Source organism: Neovison vison, chromosome 5 (assembly GCF_020171115.1).
Source record: "Neovison vison isolate M4711 chromosome 5, ASM_NN_V1, whole genome shotgun sequence".
NCBI lineage: Eukaryota > Metazoa > Chordata > Mammalia > Carnivora > Mustelidae > Neogale > Neogale vison.
The window spans coordinates 135,030,690-135,055,187 of record NC_058095.1 but is presented as its reverse complement, the minus strand read 5'-3'; the positions used below and the strand labels follow the sequence as shown (position 1 = coordinate 135,055,187).

Here is a 24,498-nt window from a genome sequence, read left to right as displayed (position 1 = left end):
TTTTATCAGTAATTCCTCTTTTCACAAAGCTCTGTTTCTAGGAGATGTGGGTACCAATTCAAGAGCTTCACTATTAAGCTGAACATCCTGGGTTCAAACTGCTGCCCTGTCCTTAACTAGCTGTGTAAACTTTGGCAGCATGATCTATCAGAATTTCAGTCTCCTTAATGGTAAAGTTGAGCTATGTAACTGTACCTACCTCATAGAATTTTTGTGAGGATTAAATGAGATAATGCATTATAAAATGCTTAACATGGTATATTAGTGACTGTAGGAACTCACTAATATTTGATGCAGCTATTAATTTTACTGTTGGTATAGTTGTTATTTATGGTGCCACCAGAAATAGAAAACTATAATTAATATACATAGCTAAAAATATAATTATGTATAATTAATATACATAATATACATAGCTAAAAATAAAGATTGCTTCTATAAAACTTGGTGTGGGATACCATCAATATAAAATAGTCATTTGAAGGGCGCCTGGGTGGCTCAGTGGGTTAAGCCGCTGCTTTCAGCTCAGGTCATGATCTCAGGGTCCTGGGATTGAGCCCCGCATCGGGCTCTCTGCTCAGCAGGGAGCCTGCTTCCCTCTCTCTCTCCCTGCCTGCCTCTCCGTCTACTTGTGATTTCTCTCTGTCAAATAAATAAATAAAATCTTAAAAAAAATAAATAAAATAGTCATTTGAGAGACTACAAGAGTCACTGGAGTGAACAGTTGAATCAACTGTCAATTGGGTGAAGAAGAAAGAACTGGTAGAACTTTCTAGTAATAGACGTTAAAAGAAAAATTCAACTGAAGTCTGGGATGCAAGAGTTGAAAAACTCTTCCAGAAAGTAAAGCAAAATGACAAAGAAATGGAAAATAGGACAAAGGAAAAACTTGAAGAATCAGTCTAAAGATCCAAAAGCTGAGTGGTAGGAATTGCAGAAAGAGAAAATACCCCAATCTCCCTTTCTGAGAAGGCATCTGGAGTACATACTCCACCAAAATGAGGAAGTAAACTTAAAAAAAAAAAAAAAAAGGAAGACATGGATCAAAGACACAAATTTTGACATAGGGTAGTATTAAAGGAGAGGTCTAGATTGATAGTAAAGAAAAATACTGGGCAAGTCTAAATTACAGCCTATCTAGAGTAGGGCAGAAAGACCAGTTTCTAGAATGGGAAACTCAACGAAGAAGGAAAAAAAATTGCAGTTGAAGGATGCTGTGATGTTTGACCACACTGAGTTCTGTGGGTGACTTTTGTAATAAATTTGTGATTGCTGAGATACTTGTTGACTACATGAAAAATAGATTGTACAAGATAGGAGTTGTAATAACAGTAAAGTATATAGTAGATGAGATGATCGCTTTAGTTCCTCTTTCTCAGATCATCCATGAATTTCATACCAAACAACCATAAAAAGCAAATCGAGAACCAGACTGAAGCAGACTGATGTGTAGTCTTCTAGAGAGAAATACTTTCTTGATGTAGTTTGCATTATGGAAGAATGAAAGAAACTAAATCTATGCATTTCATGACAGTTTTTAAAAACCTGTTTGTGATAATCCTACAATGTGAACGATGATGTTTGCCATCCAGCATGTGTTGCATGTATTAAATCATTTTCTTTATAACGGTTGTGGTTTGTGTGTTCTGCCTTCCATGGTTGTGTTTATCTGTATGAGACATGAAGCAAATGGGTACTCTCTGATCTTACGCAGTTCTCCTGATCTTATGGATGAAGGATGTTTAACCTTATAAAAGAGTAACATCAAAAAGCTTGGTCTAAGTATCTAGTTATCTAATGACTGATTTAGAAGCAGTGCGAGTAGGTAACGCGTAGTTCTGTTTACCTTGCAGGCATGGCTGTGAATACTGTGGACGAATTTGAGCAAACCGCAGAAGTATCCATTTAATGCTAACCTAAGGAGGCGACTGCCTTTTATAGTTTTAAAGTAAAAATTTAAACCATATGAACAATTGAATTTTATTCTCTTTATTCAGGGGGCTAACAGAATGAGAGGTCGGCTTGGAAGTATGGACAGCTTTGAACGGTCCAACAGCCTTGCTTCGGAGAAGGTATCCCATCTCGGTTCTCATTTTTAGTACTAATTGCCGCTTGACAAAAACCGACACTGATAGGGTAATATCACTCCGTCGTTTTGTGTTGAGTCCTTTACGACTTTTAACAAATATTCGTAATTATTAAAATTAAATTTAAGGTGGGTGCCTGGATGACTTAGAGGATTAAGCCTCTGTCTTCAGCTCAGGTCATGGTCTCAGGGTCCTGGGATCGAGTCCCACATTGGGCTCTCTGCCCTGCAGGGAGCCTGCTTCCCTCTCTCTCTTCCTGCCTCTCTGCCTACTTGTGATCATCTCTTTCTCTGTGTCATATAAATAAATAAAATCTTTAAAATTAAATTTAAGGTATTGAATTGATGCTAAACTAAATTAAAAATACTATTGTTTTAAATAAAAAGGCTCTGGAAAGTACCATGTTGTTCTCTGCTCAGCTGCCCTTTCTCATGTTAGGACAGAACACACCCTCTTCCAGGCTCCTGGAGCTCTATCAGGCTTTTTACCGTTTGGAGATAGTAGGCTTGGGAGGACAGTATTTGGGCAACTGTTGATTCAAAGTCACGGAAAAATAAGCCCTGTAATTACAGCACGGGTACAGTGATCTTTTTATGGTTTGTTCTGTCTCCACATTACTTTCCTCCATTTCTAACTATATTAGAAATATAGTTATATATATATACTGCTATATTAATGGTCACATTAGGTTCCTTTATCTCATAGACAGTTCTCAGTAGGTTTGATTTCCTGCTTCCTGGATCACGCAATATGTAACCAGTTTTCTTATGGAAAACGCTAAAATATTTTTGCTAAACTTTGTGTTGGAAGAATTGAGGACTCAGTCTCGCTCTGAGTCTGTTAACCCCAAGCCATGTTTATCAAGCTCAACATTTCTACAGCGGTGCCTGTTTTGGAAAGCATAAACAGCATACCTGTCTAAATTGAGAGATTTATGATGTTTCCCCATGCAATATGAGAGGCATTCCGGCATAGCTCAGTTATCATTCATTTCCTGTTTTTCATGTCTTTTAAAAAATTTTACCTCAGGGAACATGTCATTGGAGAGAAACATCCACAGTGAGGGAAGATACTGAACAGGCTTTATTTTACTTTCCTGAAGGCTTTGCCATGGAACTTGGACGCTCAAGCATTGTGATATTGTTTTGACAGTACAGGAAACATGCAGCCGATATGTCACGGAAATCCGTAGATTCGTAAACACAGACTCCACCCTCTTTTGGTCATGATGCCTTTTCATCTTTCTGGCAACAGTGAGAAAAGTACAGTAGCCATAGCGTTTTACCACAAAGTGTTAGGGGGAAAGAATACCTTGTCTTATCATTCCTTTCACTTTCTGTCTATCTTCACGGATGCTGGGTTACAGCTGCTTATCAGAAGAAATGGGTTGTGGTGAAACTGATTAGCCTTCAGCATAGATTGAATGAAAAAAAAAGTTTTGTCATAACTCAGGAGGAAGAAGAGGCACCCTGTCACTTTTGAACTCTGTGTGTTGAAGCAGGTCTGCCATGACCCATGTAGGAAAAAAAGACTTCACTTCGACTTGCTTTTCAGGACTATTCACCAGGAGACTCTCCACCGGGAACACCACCAGCCTCCCCACTGTCCTCGGCGTGGCATATGTTCCCCGAAGAGGATTCTGACTCCCCACAGTTTCGAAGACGGGCACACACGTTCAGCCACCCACCTTCAAGCACAAAGAGAAAGCTGAATTTGCAGGATGGGAGAGCTCACGGTGTCCGCTCCCCTCTTCTGAGGCAGAGCTCCAGTGAACAGTGCAGGTGAGTCCAAACCTCCTTTCTGGAAGATGAAATACAGTTCTTCTGTCACGTGTTCTGATCAGTATGGAGTCAAGATTTATTGTGACTTCATGCTGTCGATATTTTGGTTTTAGAAAGACCAGAAAATTGAATTGAATTATAAAAACCTTCATTACTGAAGGAAACAAGGCAAGCTTTAAGGTACACCCCAAGAGAAGAATTAAAGCATTTCGGATGAAGACACTTCCCTCCCCTCCCCCAGAAAAATGGGGAAAACAAGATATTATGCAATTGTTTTCTCTGAAAAACTTGGTGACAACACATATTACTCAGTGTCTTTTTGATGGTGGCTCTAATGAAACAGAGTCAGCAAATTTTCAGTAGAACGTCCTGTTAGCCTATAATAAAATACAAGGGTTAAAAAAATCACCCAAATTACCTTTGTACCTGTGATGAAATTTAGCTATATTTCATAATGAATTAAAGCCAAAAATGAAAATTATTAATCATTTTATCTAGAGCAAAAGGATGTCTGTAAAGAAGAATACACATTTCATAACTGACAGGAAGTATCCATTAGAAATGATCTGATATGGTATTTAAGAAATAATTGAACAGAGTTGTTTGGCATTTGGTAAGATATGATAAAGGGCGTAAGTCCAGAATTGCAGCATGGTTTTGCTTCTTCCTGTGTTGCACATATCACAATTGGTATCCTAGAATTAATTTTGTTTTCCTTCTTTGCCTGAGAGTTTGATCCAGGAAACAATCTGATAGTCATCCCGGTTGAAGGAAAATCCAGAACTCGAAGTAAAAGGGAAGATGAGTTGTTGATTACTTATTACTACTTAATTAATTAATTATATTAGTTATAATTACATATAATAATTATAATAATTAATTAGTTTTCATCAAATTTACCCACATTTCTTTTAAGGATACTATTTTATCTTCAGTGTTGTTTTTTGACTGATTTGATACTTAGAAATAAGATAGATATTTCAGATATATGAAAATAAAAGAGATTAACAGAATTAATTTTTCTCAGAGTTTCTTTTCTAAAGAAAGATTAAGTATTCATGTGTCTAACAAGGGTTTTTTAAAAATGACCACCTCATTTATATTTATACAAAGCAATAAGTCTGTTTTTTGCAGGAAATGTTATCAAGAACTTAAAACATTATTTTAAACTTATTATAAATGATTTCTCTATTTCTCCTTACATCTTATAATGTAGATGCTCAAATAATTCTTGTCAATATGAAAAGATGCTATTTGTGCTATTGTGAAAACTTGCTAGGAAAGGAATGTTTTGAAAATAGCTGTCAGTGGAGAAGGTTCAAGGATTCAGGGCAAACTGTGGACATAGTCCCACAGGCTGTAGGGAGTACATGGACATTAATGTTTCTTAAGCCAGAGGTATTATGATGGCTTTCAACAACCAAACATGTTGTTCCTAAATTTTTTGAAGGGTTTTATCTTTAAAATAGCTAAGTCTTTGAATTCCTGATAATCTTTCACAGGAACGTGTTTCCTGTAATTATTTCTGCTTTCCTACTTTTTTCCCTTGAAGTATCTTTTGCATGTAAAAACAAACACCGTTTGTCCTAAAATCTTGAAGAATTTTTCAGAGACCAACACGTCTGGTTGGTCATGCTGGGTGAGGAGGTCAGTTTGTGAAGAGTGAGCTAGGTCATGGTCATCGAAAGAGACGATTGCATGCTCCCCTCTTTCCAGCCCTGACCTTTGAAAGGAAAGCTTCGATCGATAGCAAGAACCAGTTTATATGCTTTTTCATAGTGAATGAAGATTTTGTCGAAATCTAAATTAAGACCAATTTGCTGTGTTTTCTCAGCATTCTTCCATCAGTGCGGCGCATGCCCAAGGAGAGTATCTCTTCCACCAGCCTTCCAAGTCTACACACCTCCTTCTCTGCCCCTTCCTTCACTGCCCCCTCTTTCCTGAAAAGCTTTTACCAGAATTCAGGTAGACTGTCCCCACAGTATGAAAATGAAATCAGGTGAGATCAGTGTCCTCTGTTTGCAAAGCAAAGTTTTCTGCAGTGATATACTGATATGTTACTAAAAAGTGGCTGATGAATTTGGAGTGACGTTGATGCATCTGTATGCTGTGCTTGTTCTAATCCATCTCTAATATGTCGGTTTTAATTCTGATGAATTTTATCAAGCAAACTTTTAAAACGAGTGTTTTGAAGCTTTTAACAACATGATCATCTTACTTTTTGAATTATCTCTTTTCCTACCGTTTGTGTGATTCTACCCCATTATGCTCCAGAGTCTCAGCTTTGTGTTGTTTACAACAAGCCTTGGTGCTAACACAGACTAAGCAAATCTCCCCCAGTTGTGCTTTTTTTCTTAGTCTCTCTGGATATGGAATCTGAAAGCCACTGATTAAAACAAGTGTAGTTAAGTGATGGATACTATATATCTTTTTTTTTAAGTACATAGAATGTATCTAGGCCTTTCTTTGAGTTTTCAGGGACACAGACTTACTTCTCTGAAACTGGGTGTAATTATATAATGCCTGTGCTACCCTGTTCATGTGAACTTTCAGAGAGCAGGAAGGATTTCTTGAGTCTTGTAGATATTTGATTTTGGTTCATTTCCAATATTAAAAATATAATAGCCTTTTAAATCTTCTTCTTTGTGCTTTTAGCTACACAAAACTAGATTGAGTGATTTTTGGGAAATTGTCTTTTTAAAAAATTTTAATTTATGAAACCTTACTGATTATCCAAATTATTAGTGGGATATTGACAGCCTCTGGAAAGTGGTCCGTTAAGTTGGGAATTCTTTTAAAGGGATTGACTGTTGCTGGCTTAGACGTTTGTGATATTCATTCTGGTTTTTACGTGTAGATTGACTCATTCTTTTTTTTTTTTTTTTTTAAATCTCTGGTATTCCATTTCACACACCACAGTTTTTCCACTCTCTTGCTGATAGACATTTGGGTGTTCTGGTCATTTGATATTTGGCACTTCTTGCAGTCAAGGAGAGGAATGCCTGTTACCAGTCAGCCTGTGTGCCATGAGATTTTCTTGGATATTCTTTTGGCCTCATTTTTTTCAGACTTAAGATATCCCAAATGTTAGCATTTAACTGGGTAACCTTCAGTAACTGGTTACATTAGACTAATCCTTGAATTATCTCTGAGTAGTATTTTCTGTCTATGTGTGCCAACTGTTTTCACTCCAAGAAAGGTAGTTAATATTGGATTTAAAACAATTTGAATCTGAATTTGTTCTGAACTGGCACAAAGTCACGTTCATACATTGAGTTTCTAGCGAAGAAAGTTAACCTGAAGAACTGATTTTAAGGGTTTTTTCACAGGGGAGCCTGGCTGGTTTAGTCAGTAGAGTGTGTGACTCTTAAATCTTGGGGTCATGAGTTTGAGCCCCACGTTGGGTATAGCAATTACTTTAAAAAATAAATATTAAAAACATAGATAAGAGGTTTTTCAGGAACAACCTTATGGGAGAAGAGTTAAACAAAATTGGCTACAAAAGCAGTATAATATATATGGAATATGCCATGAATTGAGAGAACCAACAATATACATATATAAAAATATCAGTTTGCCTTATCTCTATAGTACTACCGATGAATAGGAATACAACACTCTCAGTGAAACCCATGGGCAGTTTCTTATTGTTCTGTTAGTTCAAGTGAGCATCTGGATAGTCCCAGATTTTTTCTGGAAACAGAAGCCTGCCTGAAAGTGAAAATTAGGAAAAGCCATTGAGAAGGTCCAAGGTTAGCTGTGAACAGAATGCAGAATACCAAAACATTGACTTTTTCTTAGATTATTTATAGTGTTTAGATTATTGAGAGTGTAGAGTATTACATATTCATCTTCAGTGGTTTTGCGTAAGTGTAGGCATTTTTCTTGTTTATCACTTCTTTGTCCTCTGTACCTCATTCTAATGAGGGATATTGAAGTCAGAGCCAAGTATATATTAGTTTTAAATTGAAAATTTCCACTTTTTGTAGCTATCTTACTTGAAGTGATATTAAAACCTGTAGGAAAATTTCATTTTATTTATTTTTTTAAATTAATTTTTTTTAAGGATTTTATTTATTTATTTGACAGGCAGAGATCCCAAGTTGGCAGAGAGGCAGGAGAGAGAGGGAGAAACAGACTCCCTGCCAAGCAGAGAGCCTGATGCGGGGCTTGATCCCAGGACCCCAAGACCATGACCTGAACCGAAGGCAGAGGCTTAACCCACTGAGCCACCCAGTCACCCCTATGGGAAAATTTTAAATTTGTAGGGTCATTAGAAAGAATCCTGTTTTCTGTACTTTGTTATATTTTCTTGGCTCTGAGAAAGTCTAAAAATCAGAGAGCACATTTTTGTACATTTTTCTTTCACTTCTGTACACTTTTAATTCATTTTTATAATTTGACAAGCCTAGAATCAGGCCAAAAAGAGATTTATAATTTTTATTTTTATAGAAAAGTACACCAGTCACGAGAATAGAGCTCATTGGATTATCACAGAGTGAATCCTGCCATGCCCCCCTCCTTCCTCCCCTTTTTCCACCCAATTCCTTCCCCTCCTCCTGACCGCTAATACCATAATTCATATTTGCCTGATTTTGAACTTTATATAAACAGAATTCTTCTGGGACACCTGGGTGGCTCAGTGGGTTAAAGCCTCTGCCTTCGGCTCAGGTCATGATCCCGGGGTCCTGGGATCGAGCCCCACATCGGGCTCTCTGCTCGGCAGGGAGCCTGCTTTCCCCCCCCCCCCCGCCTGCCTCTCTGCCTGCTTGTGATCTCTGTCTGTCAAATAAATAAATAAATAAATCTTAAAAACAAAACAAAAAACCCAGAATGATTCTGGTTTCTTTTGTTGCACGCTAGTTTCTGAGATTCATTCCCATTTTTGTGTGCACTTCATTAATTTTTTATTGCTGCATAGTATTCCATCTAATATGTTACAATTTATTTATTTGTTTGTTTTTTGCCAGTGGACATATGGATTGTTTCTAGTTTTTGGTTTATTTTATTATTTTTTTTATTTAGAGAGAGCTTGAGCAGCTCTCCAAATAAGAGAGAGGGAGAGGGGCAGAGAGAATCCTAAAGCAAGCTCCATGCCCACCATGGAGCCCGACATGGGACTTGATATCACAACCCCGAGATCATGACCTGAACTGAAATCAAGAGTCAGACACTTAACTGACTGAGACACCCAGGCGCTTTAGTTTTTGGTTATTCAAAGAGTACTGCTGGGGCATCTGGCTGGCTCAGTTTTTAGAGTGTGTTATTCTTGATCTTGGGGTTATAAATTTGAGCTTCGTTTTGGGTATAGAGATTACTTAACAAAATAAAACCTTTAAAAAATAGTAGTCCTATATATTATTAGTTGTGCATATCTATCCATTATTGAGGACTACATCCACAGTAGTAAAATTGTTAGACAAAATTCTAATAGGTTTATTTCGACTAGTAAGTCACTTGGACATAAATTTACTAGTTACAGTCTTGGAGAGGGTGTTTTTTCGATTTGTCCTTGGAAGTAATTTTAGATTCACAGGAAATCTGAAAAATATTACGGAGAACTCCTAGAAATGTTTTATCTAGATTCATCAACTTTTAAAAATTGCCACATTTAAAAAAATTATTTCTTCTGTTCATTTACATATATATAAACATAATGTGTATATGTAAATATATGTATGTATGTATGTAAATAGATGCATACATATATCTTCATTCTAAGCCACTTGTGAATAGGTTGCATATATCCTGTCCCTTCCCTCTGAATAGTTATAGTTCCTAAGGATAAGGATAGTCAAGTGCATGTTTTTAACCCAGTGATTTCTGAATCTACATTTCTCATCACTACTTTCAGAGAGAACATTATGCATACATAATTACTGTAGTATCTGGAAATATTCAGAATATTAAAATGAAGGATGTTCAGAATACCATAAATTATAATTTTCTTTTCACTTGAGTATCTCATATTTTATTAGTTGTATTTCTAAATATGCATAGTCAAATAAAGCATAGAGCAGGTTAGCATATAGGCTTACCCATACTACTTTTTAAAAAGCCTATTAATTTGAAATTTGAAACTCAGATTAGGCATCTTTCTCTAGGACCTCTATCCTGAATTATTAAAAACATGTCAGGTTACTGTTTTTAAGCAGGCTGAGAAGAAGGAGCCAAGATATTTTTAATATCACGGTTTATTGATAAGTAGGTTTTTCTGCACAGCACTGAAAGGATTAAGGAAGAGCAATAAGCATGTTTTGATTTATCTTTGAATTAATTTCTAAAAAGTTAATGTTATTTCATTGTTTAGTGACTAAACTATAATTGTAATGATATAGTATATTTATATAATATTTATTTATCAGAAATATCCTTTCTATCAGCAGTCATCTTTGTCACTCCTTATAATTGCTTCTTAGCTTTTAAGCCTGTAACTGAAAAAACATTTATATTGAAGTTCATTGGTCAAAAGTAAAATGATCGTCATTACTGCTATTCACTTAGAAGACTTTTCAGTGAGAAAATAAGATTTTTGCTGATGTACTTTGTGGTACAGTTTTGGTTCCATGTAGTTCTCTTGTGTTCACTGATAAAAATAGTATTATCATAACTCATGGTTCATTATTGCCTTATCTATGCCTTATTGATGACTAATGGGAATGCCTCTTTATTCTAAATCCTGATTTTGGACATATATCTCTCTATGTGTGCTAATGTTCCTTCTTTTCCTGTTGTACTAGACAGGACACCGCTTCAGAATCAAGGTGATTTGAGGTCTAAATATGTTTATAAAAACTCATAATTTCTTCCAACTGAATATCACTCCTTTTAAAAAGCAGTTTTGGCTGTCTCCTGAGTGCATGTCAAAATTCCAGTACTCTGATGGTTATGTAGTAGGGAAAATGTGATGCCTGGTATAATCAAAAATCATAAATGATCATATAAAATGTTGATTGTAAACAGAAATCCTGTTTCTACTCTATTCCATGGTGGCAATTCCTTAGTATGGTGCTGTGGCCTTCAATCAAAACACAATTTTAATTTTGAATTAATAAACATGAATTTGCTCATTTGGAGGTACATATGCATATATAAGGAATTTATTTCAAATCCTGAGAAGATGCAGAAATGAGCATCCTAAAAGAAACATACTCATAAAATTCAATCTGGTTTTCCCTCAAAGAGGATTGTTAATCTCTTTCTGTTCACCTTAATTCTTCACACATTGATTACCTTTAGATACTGCTGGAGGCCAGACCTCCCGCAGGTCCGGACAAAGGAAAATACCTACTTCCTTATTATGGAAGTCTGACCACATCTGTAGTGACATTTCTTCCTCTTGGCCTGCATGTTTTTTTTGTAAACATCCAAAATCATCGCTGAAAAACTTAATTGAAAATGATTATTTTTTTGCTTTGTTCTAGTTTCTATACTTAGCTTCTATCAGGAATCCAGTGAAACAGGCATACCCATCTTCGTGTTTGGAGCCACTAACATTTAGATTTTTTTCTAGCTGGAGTGAAAACACATATGAAAGGCTGAACTAGAATGAAAAAGAAGGAGAAAAGAGAAAGGAGAAAAAAGAAAATTATTTTGGCCACACTGATAAGACTTGAAACTTTTCACTGACAGGCACTTTTTAATGGTTGGGAGTAAGACCTTTACATAATACTTTTTATCTACTTTTAAAACCCTAATGAAAATGTTAGTTTTACTGTGTGTCTTTGTAGGTTCTGCTATAGGCATAGAAGTATGTCTGTTTATTACATTAGAAATCATTTGGCCTGTAATTTCCTTACTTTACATATGGTTAAATTGAGCCCCAGGGATATTTTGTATCTTGCTTGATATTATTTTCTTAATTTTAGGTTTTAGGGATGTGAGTAAGCAAAGGAGCTTGCTACCCAGAGATACTTTAAATTCCAATGCAAAGAACTTGATCTTTTAAAAATTCACATTCAATGTAGAGTTTAGGAAATAAAACTCTTTGTTTTTCTCATTCTTTTTGTTTATTTTACACATTGTTCCGCTGATTAATCTATCTCTGATTCATAGCTTAGATGTACATATTGTTTTCCACTAGAATACTTCAATATCAATTTAATTTAATTAGTAAAGATTTTCCATAGAATGATAAGATTGTCCCCAGTTGAAAGCCAGGACTTAGCTAACCTATTAGTGTACCTGATGGGACTGAGTTAAATTATACTATGGATCCTGTGGGAAAAGCTGAAGTTTCATCATTGTGTTGTTCCATGAGCCTTTCTTGAGGTATTTACAAAGAGAAGGCTTTTTCAGATTTCTGTCACATAGTTGCTATCACAGTAATCAAGTCTTGATTCTATCTTGAGTTGTAAAACATTGTGATTTCCATGTAGCTTTAATCAGTACTAATCATTTTTTGGACTTGATGATGCTGATAGTTTTCAGTGGGGGTTAGAGGGCAGGAGGATGGGGGGGGCAGTTTGCTGCTCAGCAGAATAATCCCTTTGTATATTGGTCCTTGCCCAGGACCTTTGTGAAAAATGTATCTGTGTTGCCCTGGGGCGGGGGTGGGGATGGGGTGGGGAGGGGATGGGAGTAAAATGTGACTGCAACCTTAAGGTAGAGTCCCTGTGAGTGGTCTCGAAAACATCTTCATTTTATATAGAATACATAGAATTCATTGTTATTAAAGCAGAGAAGTGTGCATTAAAAATTCTGTGTGAACACAGAAGTATAATGTTAATTTAATAGTTGATGTGGTGAAGCTTCTAACTGCTTGGCCAAAGATGTATTAAAAAGTTATCTTGAAGCTTTGTGGGAGGGTTCATATTATATTGAGAGCTTTGGATTCATGCTGTGTCCAGAAGGACTTGGAAATGCCTCCCAGCCTAGAGGGTGATAACATGTAAGATAGGATGTTTCCTCTCCTCGTAAAGCATAGGTGTCTTTTGGATTAATTAATTAAGTGCTTAATTAATTAATTAATTAAGTGCTTAATTAATTGCTGACTGGTAATAGGACGTATATCTAGAATACACCAATCAAAAATATGTGGGAATTCTCCACATTGTCTTCCCTTTCTAGTTATTCATTTTTTAATGTCAGACATTTTCAGTAGAGGTAATTCTGGCACAAAATACTTTCTCTGAATATGTCTCTTGGGAAGCAGTTTATAATGTGCATGTTGGCGTTCCAAAATGCAAAAACAGGAAGGAAAAGGCTATATGAAAAAAATAGGAAATAGTTGTAATTTATCATTAAAAAAAGGTTAAAGATAATTCATACACTAATATAGTCTACCGTATTAATGTGGTTTTTTATTTGATCCCATTATTTTAAAAAGTATTTGCATTTTGGAATGGAGGTATTTCAAAAGCGAAGAAGAAACGAGACATTTGCATAATGAACACCTAATTCTTTGAAGTTACGACTTTATTCCCTGAAAAGATGGAAAAAGGCATACTGATCAAAAGACTTCATGCTAGAGACTGACTTCTTTTTCACTAGAGCACACAGGGTCCTTGGGGTCTGGACATCTTTACTTTTATGGTCTGATAGTGCTTTGTGTGAACTAATGCAGAGTATTTACACTGTCCTGATAAGCCGCAGTGCCTGAGTCTCTGGCTTCTGGACGGCCCGGGTTTGAATCCTGGCTCCTCCACTTACTGCCCATGCAGCTGGGGGCAAGTTCCTCAGACCTTAGTTTCCTCACTAAAAATGGGAACAGAAGTAACACATACCCCATTGTGAGGATAAAATGAGTTCGTACTTGTAAAATGCCTAAGACAGTGCAGTTGCCACCTTAGGAAAGTCAGATTGCGGAGCACATGTTAATCAAAAGGCGAGCTTCGAGCTTCGTGAGCTGCGTACTTTGAAAGCCTTATCTGGCCTCTGACTTCTGGAGACAGGGTTTCTCTCACGAAGTGAAGCAGGGTGGCTTTTGCCTTCTCTCGGCCACCAGCCTGCTTTTTCAGGATGCCCTTCTTTAGTACAAGATAAAGGATCAAGGGTCTGTTATGCAAGTTCTTTTCTTAAATCATTATCTTATATCTCTTATATCTTATATCTCTTCTTAAATCATTATCTTATATATTGACTGGTAATTTTGGGCTTATAAATTCTGACCATTAAATTCTGGACCTAAGAAGAAAAATGTGTCATTTGGCAATCTATTTAGATTATAGGATATGAAATTTTAGATGTTATGAAACTTTCAGCTTTGTAATGGGCTAATGGGAGGGGTATTTATGGACCTGTTTTCTGACCTAGTTCCCCAAAAGCACATATTTTAGAGACAATAATGAAGTTGATAGGGGTACTTTTCGGTTTTATGTTTAGTACTATCAGACATTTGATGGGTCATCAATAGTGAATTGGAAGGTAATTTTTTTTTTTTATTTTTTAAAGATTTTTATTTGTTTACTTGACAGACAGAAATCACAAGTAGGCAGAAAGGCAGGCAGAGAGAGAGAGAGGGAGAAGCAGGCTTCCCGCCGCCGAGCAGAGAACCCGATGCGGGGCTCGATTCCAGGACCCTGGTATCATGACCTGAGCCAAAGATAGAGGCTTTAACCCACTGAGCCACCCAGGTGCCCCGTGATTTTTTTTTTTTTGAAGGCAATTTTTAAGAGATGTTTTAATTCCAGCATTAAAATATAAAAATTTAACAATCCTTTGGTTTAGTTTACTCTAGTTCTCATTAGAGCTGCTAAGAAGGAAAGAGGAATTACTGAACATTTACCCTATGAGGCATATTCAAATAGGTACTTCTTCAGAAGTCTTTCTTTAGCTTATAGATGCTCTTCTGTAGGACAGGAATCACACGTACTTGGAAGAAAGATGCCTTAAGTTGTTTCCTAAGACCACTGTCATTGTCAATACTTATCAGTGCCATCCAGGGCTCAGTGTGTACGTTTGGGAAGAGAGCTGTTAGAACGTTTTGCCAGAAAGACTTAAAATTCATGCTACACACAGGGTTTTAAAATGGTATTCCTGACATGTTAGCCAAGCCAATATGACTTTTTTTGTCCATTTTACTTAAACTTCTGAGTTAATGTTTTGTATGGTTTTACAATATTAATTTATGTAATGGAAATTTGTTAAGTGCTTACTATTGTTTTCTAGTAACTGTACCAGGAGCTAGAAATACATTCTGAATACTGGACATATAGCAGCTAACTGCTAGTAAGATACTGTTACCAAAATGAAGATACAGAGTACGTTAGGGGTATTTATCAGAATATAACTGTTATTTACAGAACATTTGATTCACAGTTTCCAAAAGGGAAATACTTCAATTAATACTTTCCAAAGTGAAGAGCCTAGATGTTATCATCGACAGATGAATGGATAAAGAAGATGTGGTATATATATATATAATGGAGTACTATGTGACCATCCAAAAACCTGAAATCTTGCTGTTTGCAACAACGTGGATGGAACTAGAGGGTATTATGCTAAGCAAAAGAAGTCAATCAGAGAAAGACAATTATCATATGATCTCTCTGATAGGAGGAATTTGAGAAGCAGGGTGGGGGGTCGTGGGGGGAAGGGAGGGGAAAAAATGAAATAAGACAGGATCAGGGAGTGAGACAAACCATAAGAGACTTTTACTCTGAGGAAACTAACTGAGAGTTGCTGGATGGGATGGAGGTGGGAGGGAGGGAACAGCTGGGTGATGGACATTGGGGAGGGTGTGTGCTATCGTGAGTGCTGTGAATTGTGTAAGACTGATGATTCACAGACCTGTACACCTGAACCAAATAATACATTATATGTTAATTAAATATATCTTAAAAAATAATCAAATAATTAAAAAAATAAATAAATAACCAAATTAATTAAATTATCTCCTTAAAGGACCAATCTCCAAATATAGTCACTTTGTAAGGTATACTGGGAATTAGGACTTTAGCATATGAATTTTGAGGAGAGAAAATCAGTCCATAAAGGCCATGAAGAAAAAAATAAATGTCATGTGCAAATTTACAAAGAAATGTCTATCTTTTATAAGCATTCTGTTATTCAAGTCGTATATATGAAAAAAACAACAACTTTCCAAAGTGGAAGAAAGGTGAACATACTTAATCGGGATTACAGGGAGTTTTGAACCATAGATAGGTAGTGGGGTCATAGATTTATTTAGGATACATGACAAAGGGTTTTGACTGTATTCAGATGTACGTACGCATCAGCTACTTCGTGAAGTATCAGAACATATCATGACACTTGCTAACTGTGCAGCCGCTCAGACATAGGTCTCTTACTTCACCTTAGTTTAGCGAATCCAGAAGGAATATTTCCAGGGAGATAGATCAAGATGAGAGAGAACAGAATTACCTGATGTCTGCGAGGACATAAAATAAAAACAATGATGACAGGCAGGTGCAGAATTGCTCTCCTGACTGTTGATGGCCTCAGCACTACTGAGGCAGGGTTGTGGTTTTTCTAGCTCCATTTCCTGACTAAGTACTGACTCTTCTTGACTTCATCAAAGTCCCATATCTGGGGCGCCTGGGTGGCTTAGTTGGTTAAGCAACTGCCTTCAGCTCAGGTCACAATCCTGGAGTCCTAGGATCCAGTCCCGCATTGGGCTCCCTGCTCTATGGAGTCTGCTTCTCTCTCTGACCTTCTCGCCTCTCACGCGCTCTCTCAAATAAGTAAATAAAATCTTTAAAAAAAAAAAAAAAAGTCCCGTATCTTTTCTTGGTGGGATCACCACCTGTCAATATTATTATGTTCATCGTTTTCTCAGGAAAGCTCAGAGGCTTTGAAACTGAATATTACCACCACTGACAGTCACAGTTATTACATGGTATTCCAGCTGCTAACAGAAATGGTCTCAAAAGTGAGTTTGAGTCATAATGACCTTTTATTGCAGATGGGCCTAACATAACTTAGAATGTTCTTTCCTAGGAAATGACATTTTTAGAGCAGATCAGCATTTTCACATGTTTGTTTCATAAAGCACCAATGTAGAAAGATGCCACATCCTCAAACTCCCCCAAAATTGGAGAAGGTGATTATGGAGTCAAGTAATTTAAACAAATGAGAGTGTGTCTGTATATTGCTTCTCTCTTGGAGTGTCCTAATGCATACCAGCATAATACAGTCTCTGTGAAGTCCTGCTATGAAGAAATGTTGCATATTCTTTATCTTAATCTAGCCAGTCTTATTGATGACAGTTTTTTATTGATATATCACCTGATAATAATCCCAAGGTTAACCGTTCCACGTTTATTCAGGTTCCTTTCTGCCATGGTCCAGATATTGGCAGCTAACAATTTGTAGACAGATCTTAAGAGCCACAGGATGTGAGAAGCTATCTTTATCAGCCTTTTCCATAAGAGCATAAGGAAAGCCCTTTATGATCCTTCTAGGAAATGTTTACATTGCTTAGAATACACTTTCAAATTTTTAGCAAAGCATGAGTTAATTACTTAAACAACCTTTGCTCCTCTGTATACATACTTCTGTTCCTCAGGTTAGGACTTGAAATGGTTGGCTTCTATGGAATGAGTAGAAACCAGTGAGCTTCTCAGGACTGCGCTATGGCTTGGATTGCATTTTTCTTAGGATATGGCGGCCTGGGGGACCAGAGTGCCTGGTGACGCATTGCGCCATGTTGCCCGAGGCTTGTGCTTGCCCATGGCAGAACTTGTGAATGGCTTGTGCTCCCATTTCGTGGTGAAGTCCATCTTATGCAGTTCTCCTTACAAGTTACGTATTTATTTGCTTTCCACAGTGATGGAGAAGGGAGAAAAAGGACCTCGTCTACTTGCAGCAACGAGTCCCTAAACGCTGGAGGAACCCCTGTCACCCCTCGTCGAATCTCCTGGCGGCAGCGCATTTTCCTCAGGGTTGCTTCTCCCATGAACAAATCTCCCTCAGCAATGCAGCAGGGTCTGTGTGGTACACACAAAACAATTACGCCTTCCTGGTATCATAAACTAGGGGATGGAATGCAGTGCTTTGGGTACAAAGAGATTTAAATGATTACAGTAGAGAAAGAATTTGTTTCTGTATCTGATACGGTGGTAAACTTCTCAGTTATCATTAGAACATGTTAGACATTCAGTAAATGCTTGTTGAGTGAATGAGTATGTTCCCCAGACTAAGCACTATGATAGTGTTATAAAAGCATAGATTTTTTTATTATTAGAAAAGTAACCTACACTTTTGTAAGAGTCACATATAAAACAAAGTGATATAGAAATGTTGAATGATTGAGAATGGATACAGATACACTAGGCAAATATCAACTGAAAGACTAGACCTATTAGTAATTAAAGCAAAGACATCCAAAAGGGCAAAGGGAATATAACAATAATCAAAGATACAACAATAATGAGAACATGCATAATTATACAGCCCTGAAAGCCAGAAAATAGAACTTTACAGAATGTTTGGGAGAAATGAATCAGAAGCTCTCATGGGAGATTTTAACATATTTCTCTCTGCAGATTAAATATAGAGAAGGTAAATACAGATAATATTTGAGAAATACAATTAGACAAGCTTGATCTAATATTTATACAGAGCCTTGCCCCCTATAGGGTAAATTCACTCATTCTTAGCACACATAGAACATTCCTAAAAATTAATTATGTACTTGGGTACAAAGGCAATTTAGTGACACAATCATAAATATTCATACTATATTCTCTGATTACAGTGCAAAAAAAAAAAAAAGAAATCAAGAATTAGAAGACAACTAAAATATCTCATGGGCTTGGAGACTGAAAACTACCCGTAACTGGAAGAAATAAAATATGCTCAGAGCCATATACATCAACATTGCACGGTATTTAGAGGGCATTTCTAAAATCAGGAAAGACAAAACTCAAATATACTAAGTATTCAATTCAAGAAGCTAGAAAAGGAGTAAAATTTTTAAAAAATTATTTATTAAGGAAATAAGGGTAGGGACAGAAGTCAGTCAGTAAAGAAAAAGAAACAAAATAACTCACATTCCTAGAGAAAAAATGAACTCTGCCTCGGGTGGCCAGAGAAATCTACATAGAAATGTTGGATATTTAAATTTAAACTCGTTGCTGAGAGACGCATGTTTCAGAAAAAGGGACTAGCAAAGGTCTGATGTTATTGGAGAGAACTTTGCAGGGCAGAGAATCGCGAGAAATTCAGCATGATGGGAGCAGAGGATGGGAGCTAGAAATAGGCCAGAAAGTTTCCATGAGGCCAAAGTCTGAAGCTGTCTATATGCTATTTGCAGTAATTTAGATTTTGTGCTTTCGGATACAAGCAACTGTTGAAATGTTTTAAGAGACACAGTCGTGTTTGTTAATAGAAAAATAATTGGCAGGAGTGCAAAAGATGGCCTGGAACAGAGGGAGAGAGTGAGATCCACGATTGGGTAAGGGAATGTTGCAGGAGCGAGCAGAGGTGCCGAGCCAGGACATGCCCGGTGTTGCTCAGCGGCTCTTCTCCTGCCGGTCTCTGATGGTAGATGGAGACCCTTAGGAGATTGCTGCTACCTGCTCATGTAATCCTTTTGCTTTGCACAATCAGAGAATGTACAGAGATAAATTGCAGAAGTGTTGGGCTCTGGGGAATGCCGGTTCACTTCAGAACACCTATCTTATAGGTCATTTGGTGTGGAAAGAAGAAGTGGCGAAATTACATGTGCTTTCGTTTCACTGCAAGAGGGAAATCTGGCAGGGGAATTTAGTCTAGTGAATTTACTTAAATCGTTAGTTCCAGAAATGCAGTTACTGGGAAAGTGGTTTCGTAAAAAGCTTTATAGGTGGAAGATAGGATGAGAGAACACCAGATCTAGACAAAGCTTCCGTAGTCTGGGTTACGAGTCAGGAATGCCTCTGACTGTTTTCTTCTCTGCAGATGGACTGGACAGGAACGAGCTGCTGCCACTGTCCCCTCTTGCTCCAACCATGGAGGAGGAACCGCTGGTTATATTCGTGTCTGGGGCAGATGACCCAGAGAAGGCTGAAGAAAAAAAGAAATCAGAAGAACTGAGGAGTTTGTGGAAAAAAGCCATACATCAACAAATCTTGTTGCTTCGAATGGAGAAGGAAAACCAGAAACTTGAAGGTTAGCCATTCAAACAGGACTAAATGATATGATACTGTAGATAATGGAAGGGTTTAGGTTAAAACCAACCCCAGCCTCCCCCACTTGTTTTCAGAATGTAAATACACTTTTACTAGGATTTTACTGGCTGTCATCATTTAGTGTTATTTTGTAAGGTTGCTATGACGTGGGAATGTTCAGCTTAAAATATTTATATTTTTGTTTACTTGATAAAACGTCAGACACCTTTAGAGTAATGGGAAATAGATAAATGGGTAAATAGTAATTGGGTAGTAGAGAATGTAGGTTCTGTGGAGTCAGTGCATTTGATATGACTGCAAGTTTCATGCTGTTGTGCATAACTTAGGAGAAAAACCCTTAAACGTAAAAAATATATTCTCTTTTTTTTGAAATTGATTCAAATTTTAGGCTAATTATATTTATAATAGAAGAAATGTGCCTATTTCAAATAAATTCTGTTTTGTACCCAGTTCAACTATCTAATTACCTGTTATCAAGTCAAAGTTCCTATTTTTTTGTTGTTGGCTTTATACATTGTCTATTTAACAAATCATATTCAAATCTTTATTAAATGTATAATTGGATAATTTACAATACCTACTGTGCCATTTCTCATGCTTTACGGCTTAGTTTATGACTAGCAAGTGCTTTAGAATGTGTTCTCCAGACTTTGAAAGAATGTTATTTAAGCCTATACAAACCACACATTAAGAGATGTGCAGATAGTACCAGACTCAAAAAATGTATTCATGTTATTATATTTGGCAATTCACTTAACCTAAAAAGGACCTTGTTTTTCACATTTGTAAAATGAATGATTTAGCTTAAGTCTGCCCTTTGACTTATAAGATTATTGGAAAATGTATAATCTAGGTTTTTCTTTGGCTTGGTTTTATTGTGTTATCTTCCAAAAAGCTTTTTTTGTGCAGGCATTCACATTTCTGTGTTTGTCACCTATCTTAAGATTCCTCTTATTAGACTTACTGTTCAATTTGCTTTTTAAATTGAATAATATTTAGTTTGCCAGGAAACACTGTATTTTCTTCATTGTTGTTTTCTTGGCAGGATGGAAGTATATGAGGTTTTAAATAACTCTAGCAAATGAATCTTCTTTTCTTTAAAATTAAAACCCCAATTAATCGTTACTGAGATAGCTTTTAAAAGGTTGTTGTGATAAATGGTATGCCCACTCAAGCTTTTATTATAGATTTTGAGAGGGATTGTGTTCCTATTCAGGATAAGACAAGAGATGACATTTAGCAGATATGGCAAGAAACCCTTATTAGTTCTGGATTTCTTAAGTAACAAAGACAAAAAATAGTTGAGCTGATTAAAATTCTATTCAGTGGGTAATCATTTATCGATGGTTCTTTGTTGTTTGCCTAGTTAACCAGGTGAGGACAGACATTGACTGCTCTTCCTCAGCATTTTATCCTCAGGGCCTACAGCTGGCACAGTTCTTGATTATTATTTTAAATGAATAATGATCTAGAGAAGGTTGCAGGGTAAAAAGGAAACGTGTCCACTGTAAAAAAAAATTAGTAAAGTTACGTATAGGGTGATATTAATCATGTGCTTTAATGAACCTACTTCTTGAAAACAAAATTATTTGACTATTATACAGAAGTATAAAGCAAATATTGAGAAACAAAGCTAAACTCTGCTAGAAAGCCATCTAGTGGTATCCAGGAGGAGTAGTTTTGTAATGAAACTTACTTTTGATTATGTCTGGACTTCTAAGTAGAAACTTTTATGCCTTAGTTGAATAGTGGTATTATAAGATATTTAAATTCTTTGAAATGGTTTCCGACACACTAAGTTAAGGGTAATACTCATTTTGCTATTGTTCTTGTGCTGTCGAGGACTTTGGATGCTTGACAAAGATTTGTGTTGCAGAAGGTAAGGGGTTGAGCCTGGGGAGCTTGAATGGGTACATGTTGATCTGAGAGACTCCTGTTCAAAGTGACCCTAAGGAAAGAGAAGAAAAAAACAGCTAAATGTTTTTTTTTCATTTTCCCTTTTGGAATCAATTATTAAAGATAAAGAGCACATTAAGGTAGTAGTTGCTATTAGAGGCCTTTTTAAAAATGAGCTCTGGGCTTATCTTTTGGGTTATCAAATGAGAGAGAATTCTTAATATATTAAAGAATGGAAGTAGTGTTGATTTCAGTGAAATGAAGTTTCCTCTTTAAGGTTATTAAATATGAACAGGGACACATGGCTTAGTGTTTTTAGAGGCAGTATTGGTAACTCTGGAAATGGTTATAAAAGTTTATTGGGTTTTATGGTCAAATATATCTCTAATTAATGTTAGCATGAGGCATTGTTTTCTCCTATATGTCATATATAAAATATTAATGGTGTTGAAAATGATGCAAGTTGTTACTTCTGAGGCTATCACGTTTGTCAAAAAAATTGCAGTTTATAGCCTAGCAAACGTGGTTTGTTTTTTCATGCTTAGCAGAGTTCCCATCTGTAAGATACAGGGTGAAACCTCTTTAGGAAGTTATTTCTGATACTTTTTTACATGAAATGACTCAAAGTTTGGGAACCTTTCGGGTATCCTCAATTTTTTTTTTTAAGTTTACTCTTTGGTCAGATGTTAGTGGATGATTCCTGAAAGTCATTTGGTATGATTTTACAAATAAAACAAAAATGTTAAAAATCCTGTGTTTTAAGAATGCACGGGTTTTACATAAATTGTTCTGTTTTTGTTAGCAAGCAGAGATGAACTCCAGTCCAGAAAAGTTAAACTGGACTATGAAGAAGTTGGTGTATGTCAGAAGGAGGTCCTAATAACCTGGGATAAGAAGCTGTTGAACTGCAGAGCTAAAATCAGATGTGATATGGAAGATATTCATGTTTCTCTTAAAGAAGGTATTCTGGATCCTTTTTTTTTTTTTTTTTTTTTTTTTTTTGACTACAGTTGATGCACAATGTTACATTAGTTTCAGGTGGATCTTATAATAATCTTTTTTTTTTTTTTTTTAACATTTTATATATTTGAGAGAGAGAATGAGAGCGAGCAAGCACAAGCAGTGAGCGAGGGGCAGAGGGAAAAGCAGACTCTTTACTGAGCAGGGAGCCAGATGTGGGACTCGATCCCAGGACTCTGGGATCATGATCTGAGCTGAAGGCCAATACTTAACTGACTGAGCCACTCAGGGGCCCATGTGATAATCTTTTATAAAGAAAACATTTAGAGATTTTTTGATTGTGTAGCTCAGGCATATATGCTTTGCCTATAAAAAATGGGAAGTAATTTGCTTTTGACTACAGTCAGTGGCTCAACTGGGAAGAAAAGTATGCTTAATGGAGAGCCTGTCCCTGAGGAGTTAGGAGACACCTTTCCTAGAGATTGTCCTGACTTCTTCAACCAGCTCTTCCTAGCCCTGTATTATTGTTTACCAAGAAGGAGTGAATGCATTGGTACAGACCTTGGATTACATCCATAAAAATAATTTAGACTTACAAACTTGACCCACTTCCATCATTTGGTCAGAAATGTTTATATTTATGTGTAAATGTATTATATATGTATATTTTCACCTATGTGTATATATATACATAAACAGATTTACATTTTTATTAATCAGTCAGTTTTTCTTCCACGTATATGTTTGTTTGTTTGGAAAGCTTGCTTTTAATCAGCCATTATACTGAATTGCTTCTCTACCATATAAACGGTCTGATATTTAAACATTTTAATTTTAAAATTAAAACTAGCATTTCTGTGACCCAGATATTAAAATGAGAATCTCCATGGCCTGAATGAACTGATGAGTGTAAAATAAAAATCCAAAAATGGCCAAAGAAATCTGATAATGAGTCTTGTTTTAAAAGCTTATGATTAGTGTGTGAAACTGTTGCACCATTAAGTTTAAATTGAAGTTGGGAATAATTTTGTAAGATGCTCCATTTACAAGCCTTATATGTGGGGTTTTTTTCCCTTGAAGATATGGAAGTTGTAAAGATTTTCATTGACTGTATTATTTGGGACAAAACAGTGGTTAATAGAATGTGTGTGAGATGTTGATCACAGCGTTCTTTGGAATGACTTTCACAGACGTTTTGGGGTGCTCATCTTTCAATTTCATATAGAATACATTTTAAACTTTTAAAAAAGAGGGGCCCCTGGGTGGCTCAGTGGGTTAAGCCTCTGCCTTCCGCTCAGGTCATGATCTCAGGGTTCTAGGATCGAGCCCCGCATCAGGCTCTCTGCTCAGCAGGGAGCCTGCTTCCCCCTCTCTCTCTGCCTGCCTCTGCCTACTTGTGGTCTCTCTCTCTCTGTCAAATAAATAAATAAAATCTAAAAAAAATTTATTTATTTATTTATTTATTTGAGAGAGAGAGAGAGAGAGAGAACGTGTGCGTGAGCAGTGGGAGGGACAGAGGGAGAGGGAAGGGATCTCAGGCAGGCTCAACACTCATTGTATCCTGTGCTCCAGAGAGGCTGAACCACTCTGGGTCCCAGTGTATGTCCCAGGCTGTGTCTTGCATGGAATGCTCCAGTTCTCCCTACATTTCTTCTTCCTACGTCTCTACCTGCTCCCCATTTTCCATCATCCCTTTATTTC

The 24,498-nt window shown here is 36.6% G+C and overlaps 1 protein-coding gene across 8 annotated transcripts in view; it reads left to right on the top strand.

Annotated features, from left to right (window-relative positions):
• TBC1D4 (TBC1 domain family member 4) overlaps nucleotides 1–24,498 on the top strand; it is a 189,106-nt gene that overhangs the window by 144,898 nt on the left and 19,710 nt on the right. For 5 of the 8 annotated variants that reach the window (XM_044249874.1, XM_044249878.1, XM_044249877.1 and 2 more), the window contains exons 9-13: nucleotides 1,998–2,072; nucleotides 3,642–3,868; nucleotides 17,598–17,764; nucleotides 19,712–19,921; nucleotides 22,640–22,798. In XM_044249874.1, the coding sequence (XP_044105809.1) occupies nucleotides 1,998–2,072; nucleotides 3,642–3,868; nucleotides 17,598–17,764; nucleotides 19,712–19,921; nucleotides 22,640–22,798 (838 nt within the window). The other 3 variants (XM_044249882.1, XM_044249875.1, XM_044249881.1) reach the window with 3 other exon arrangements.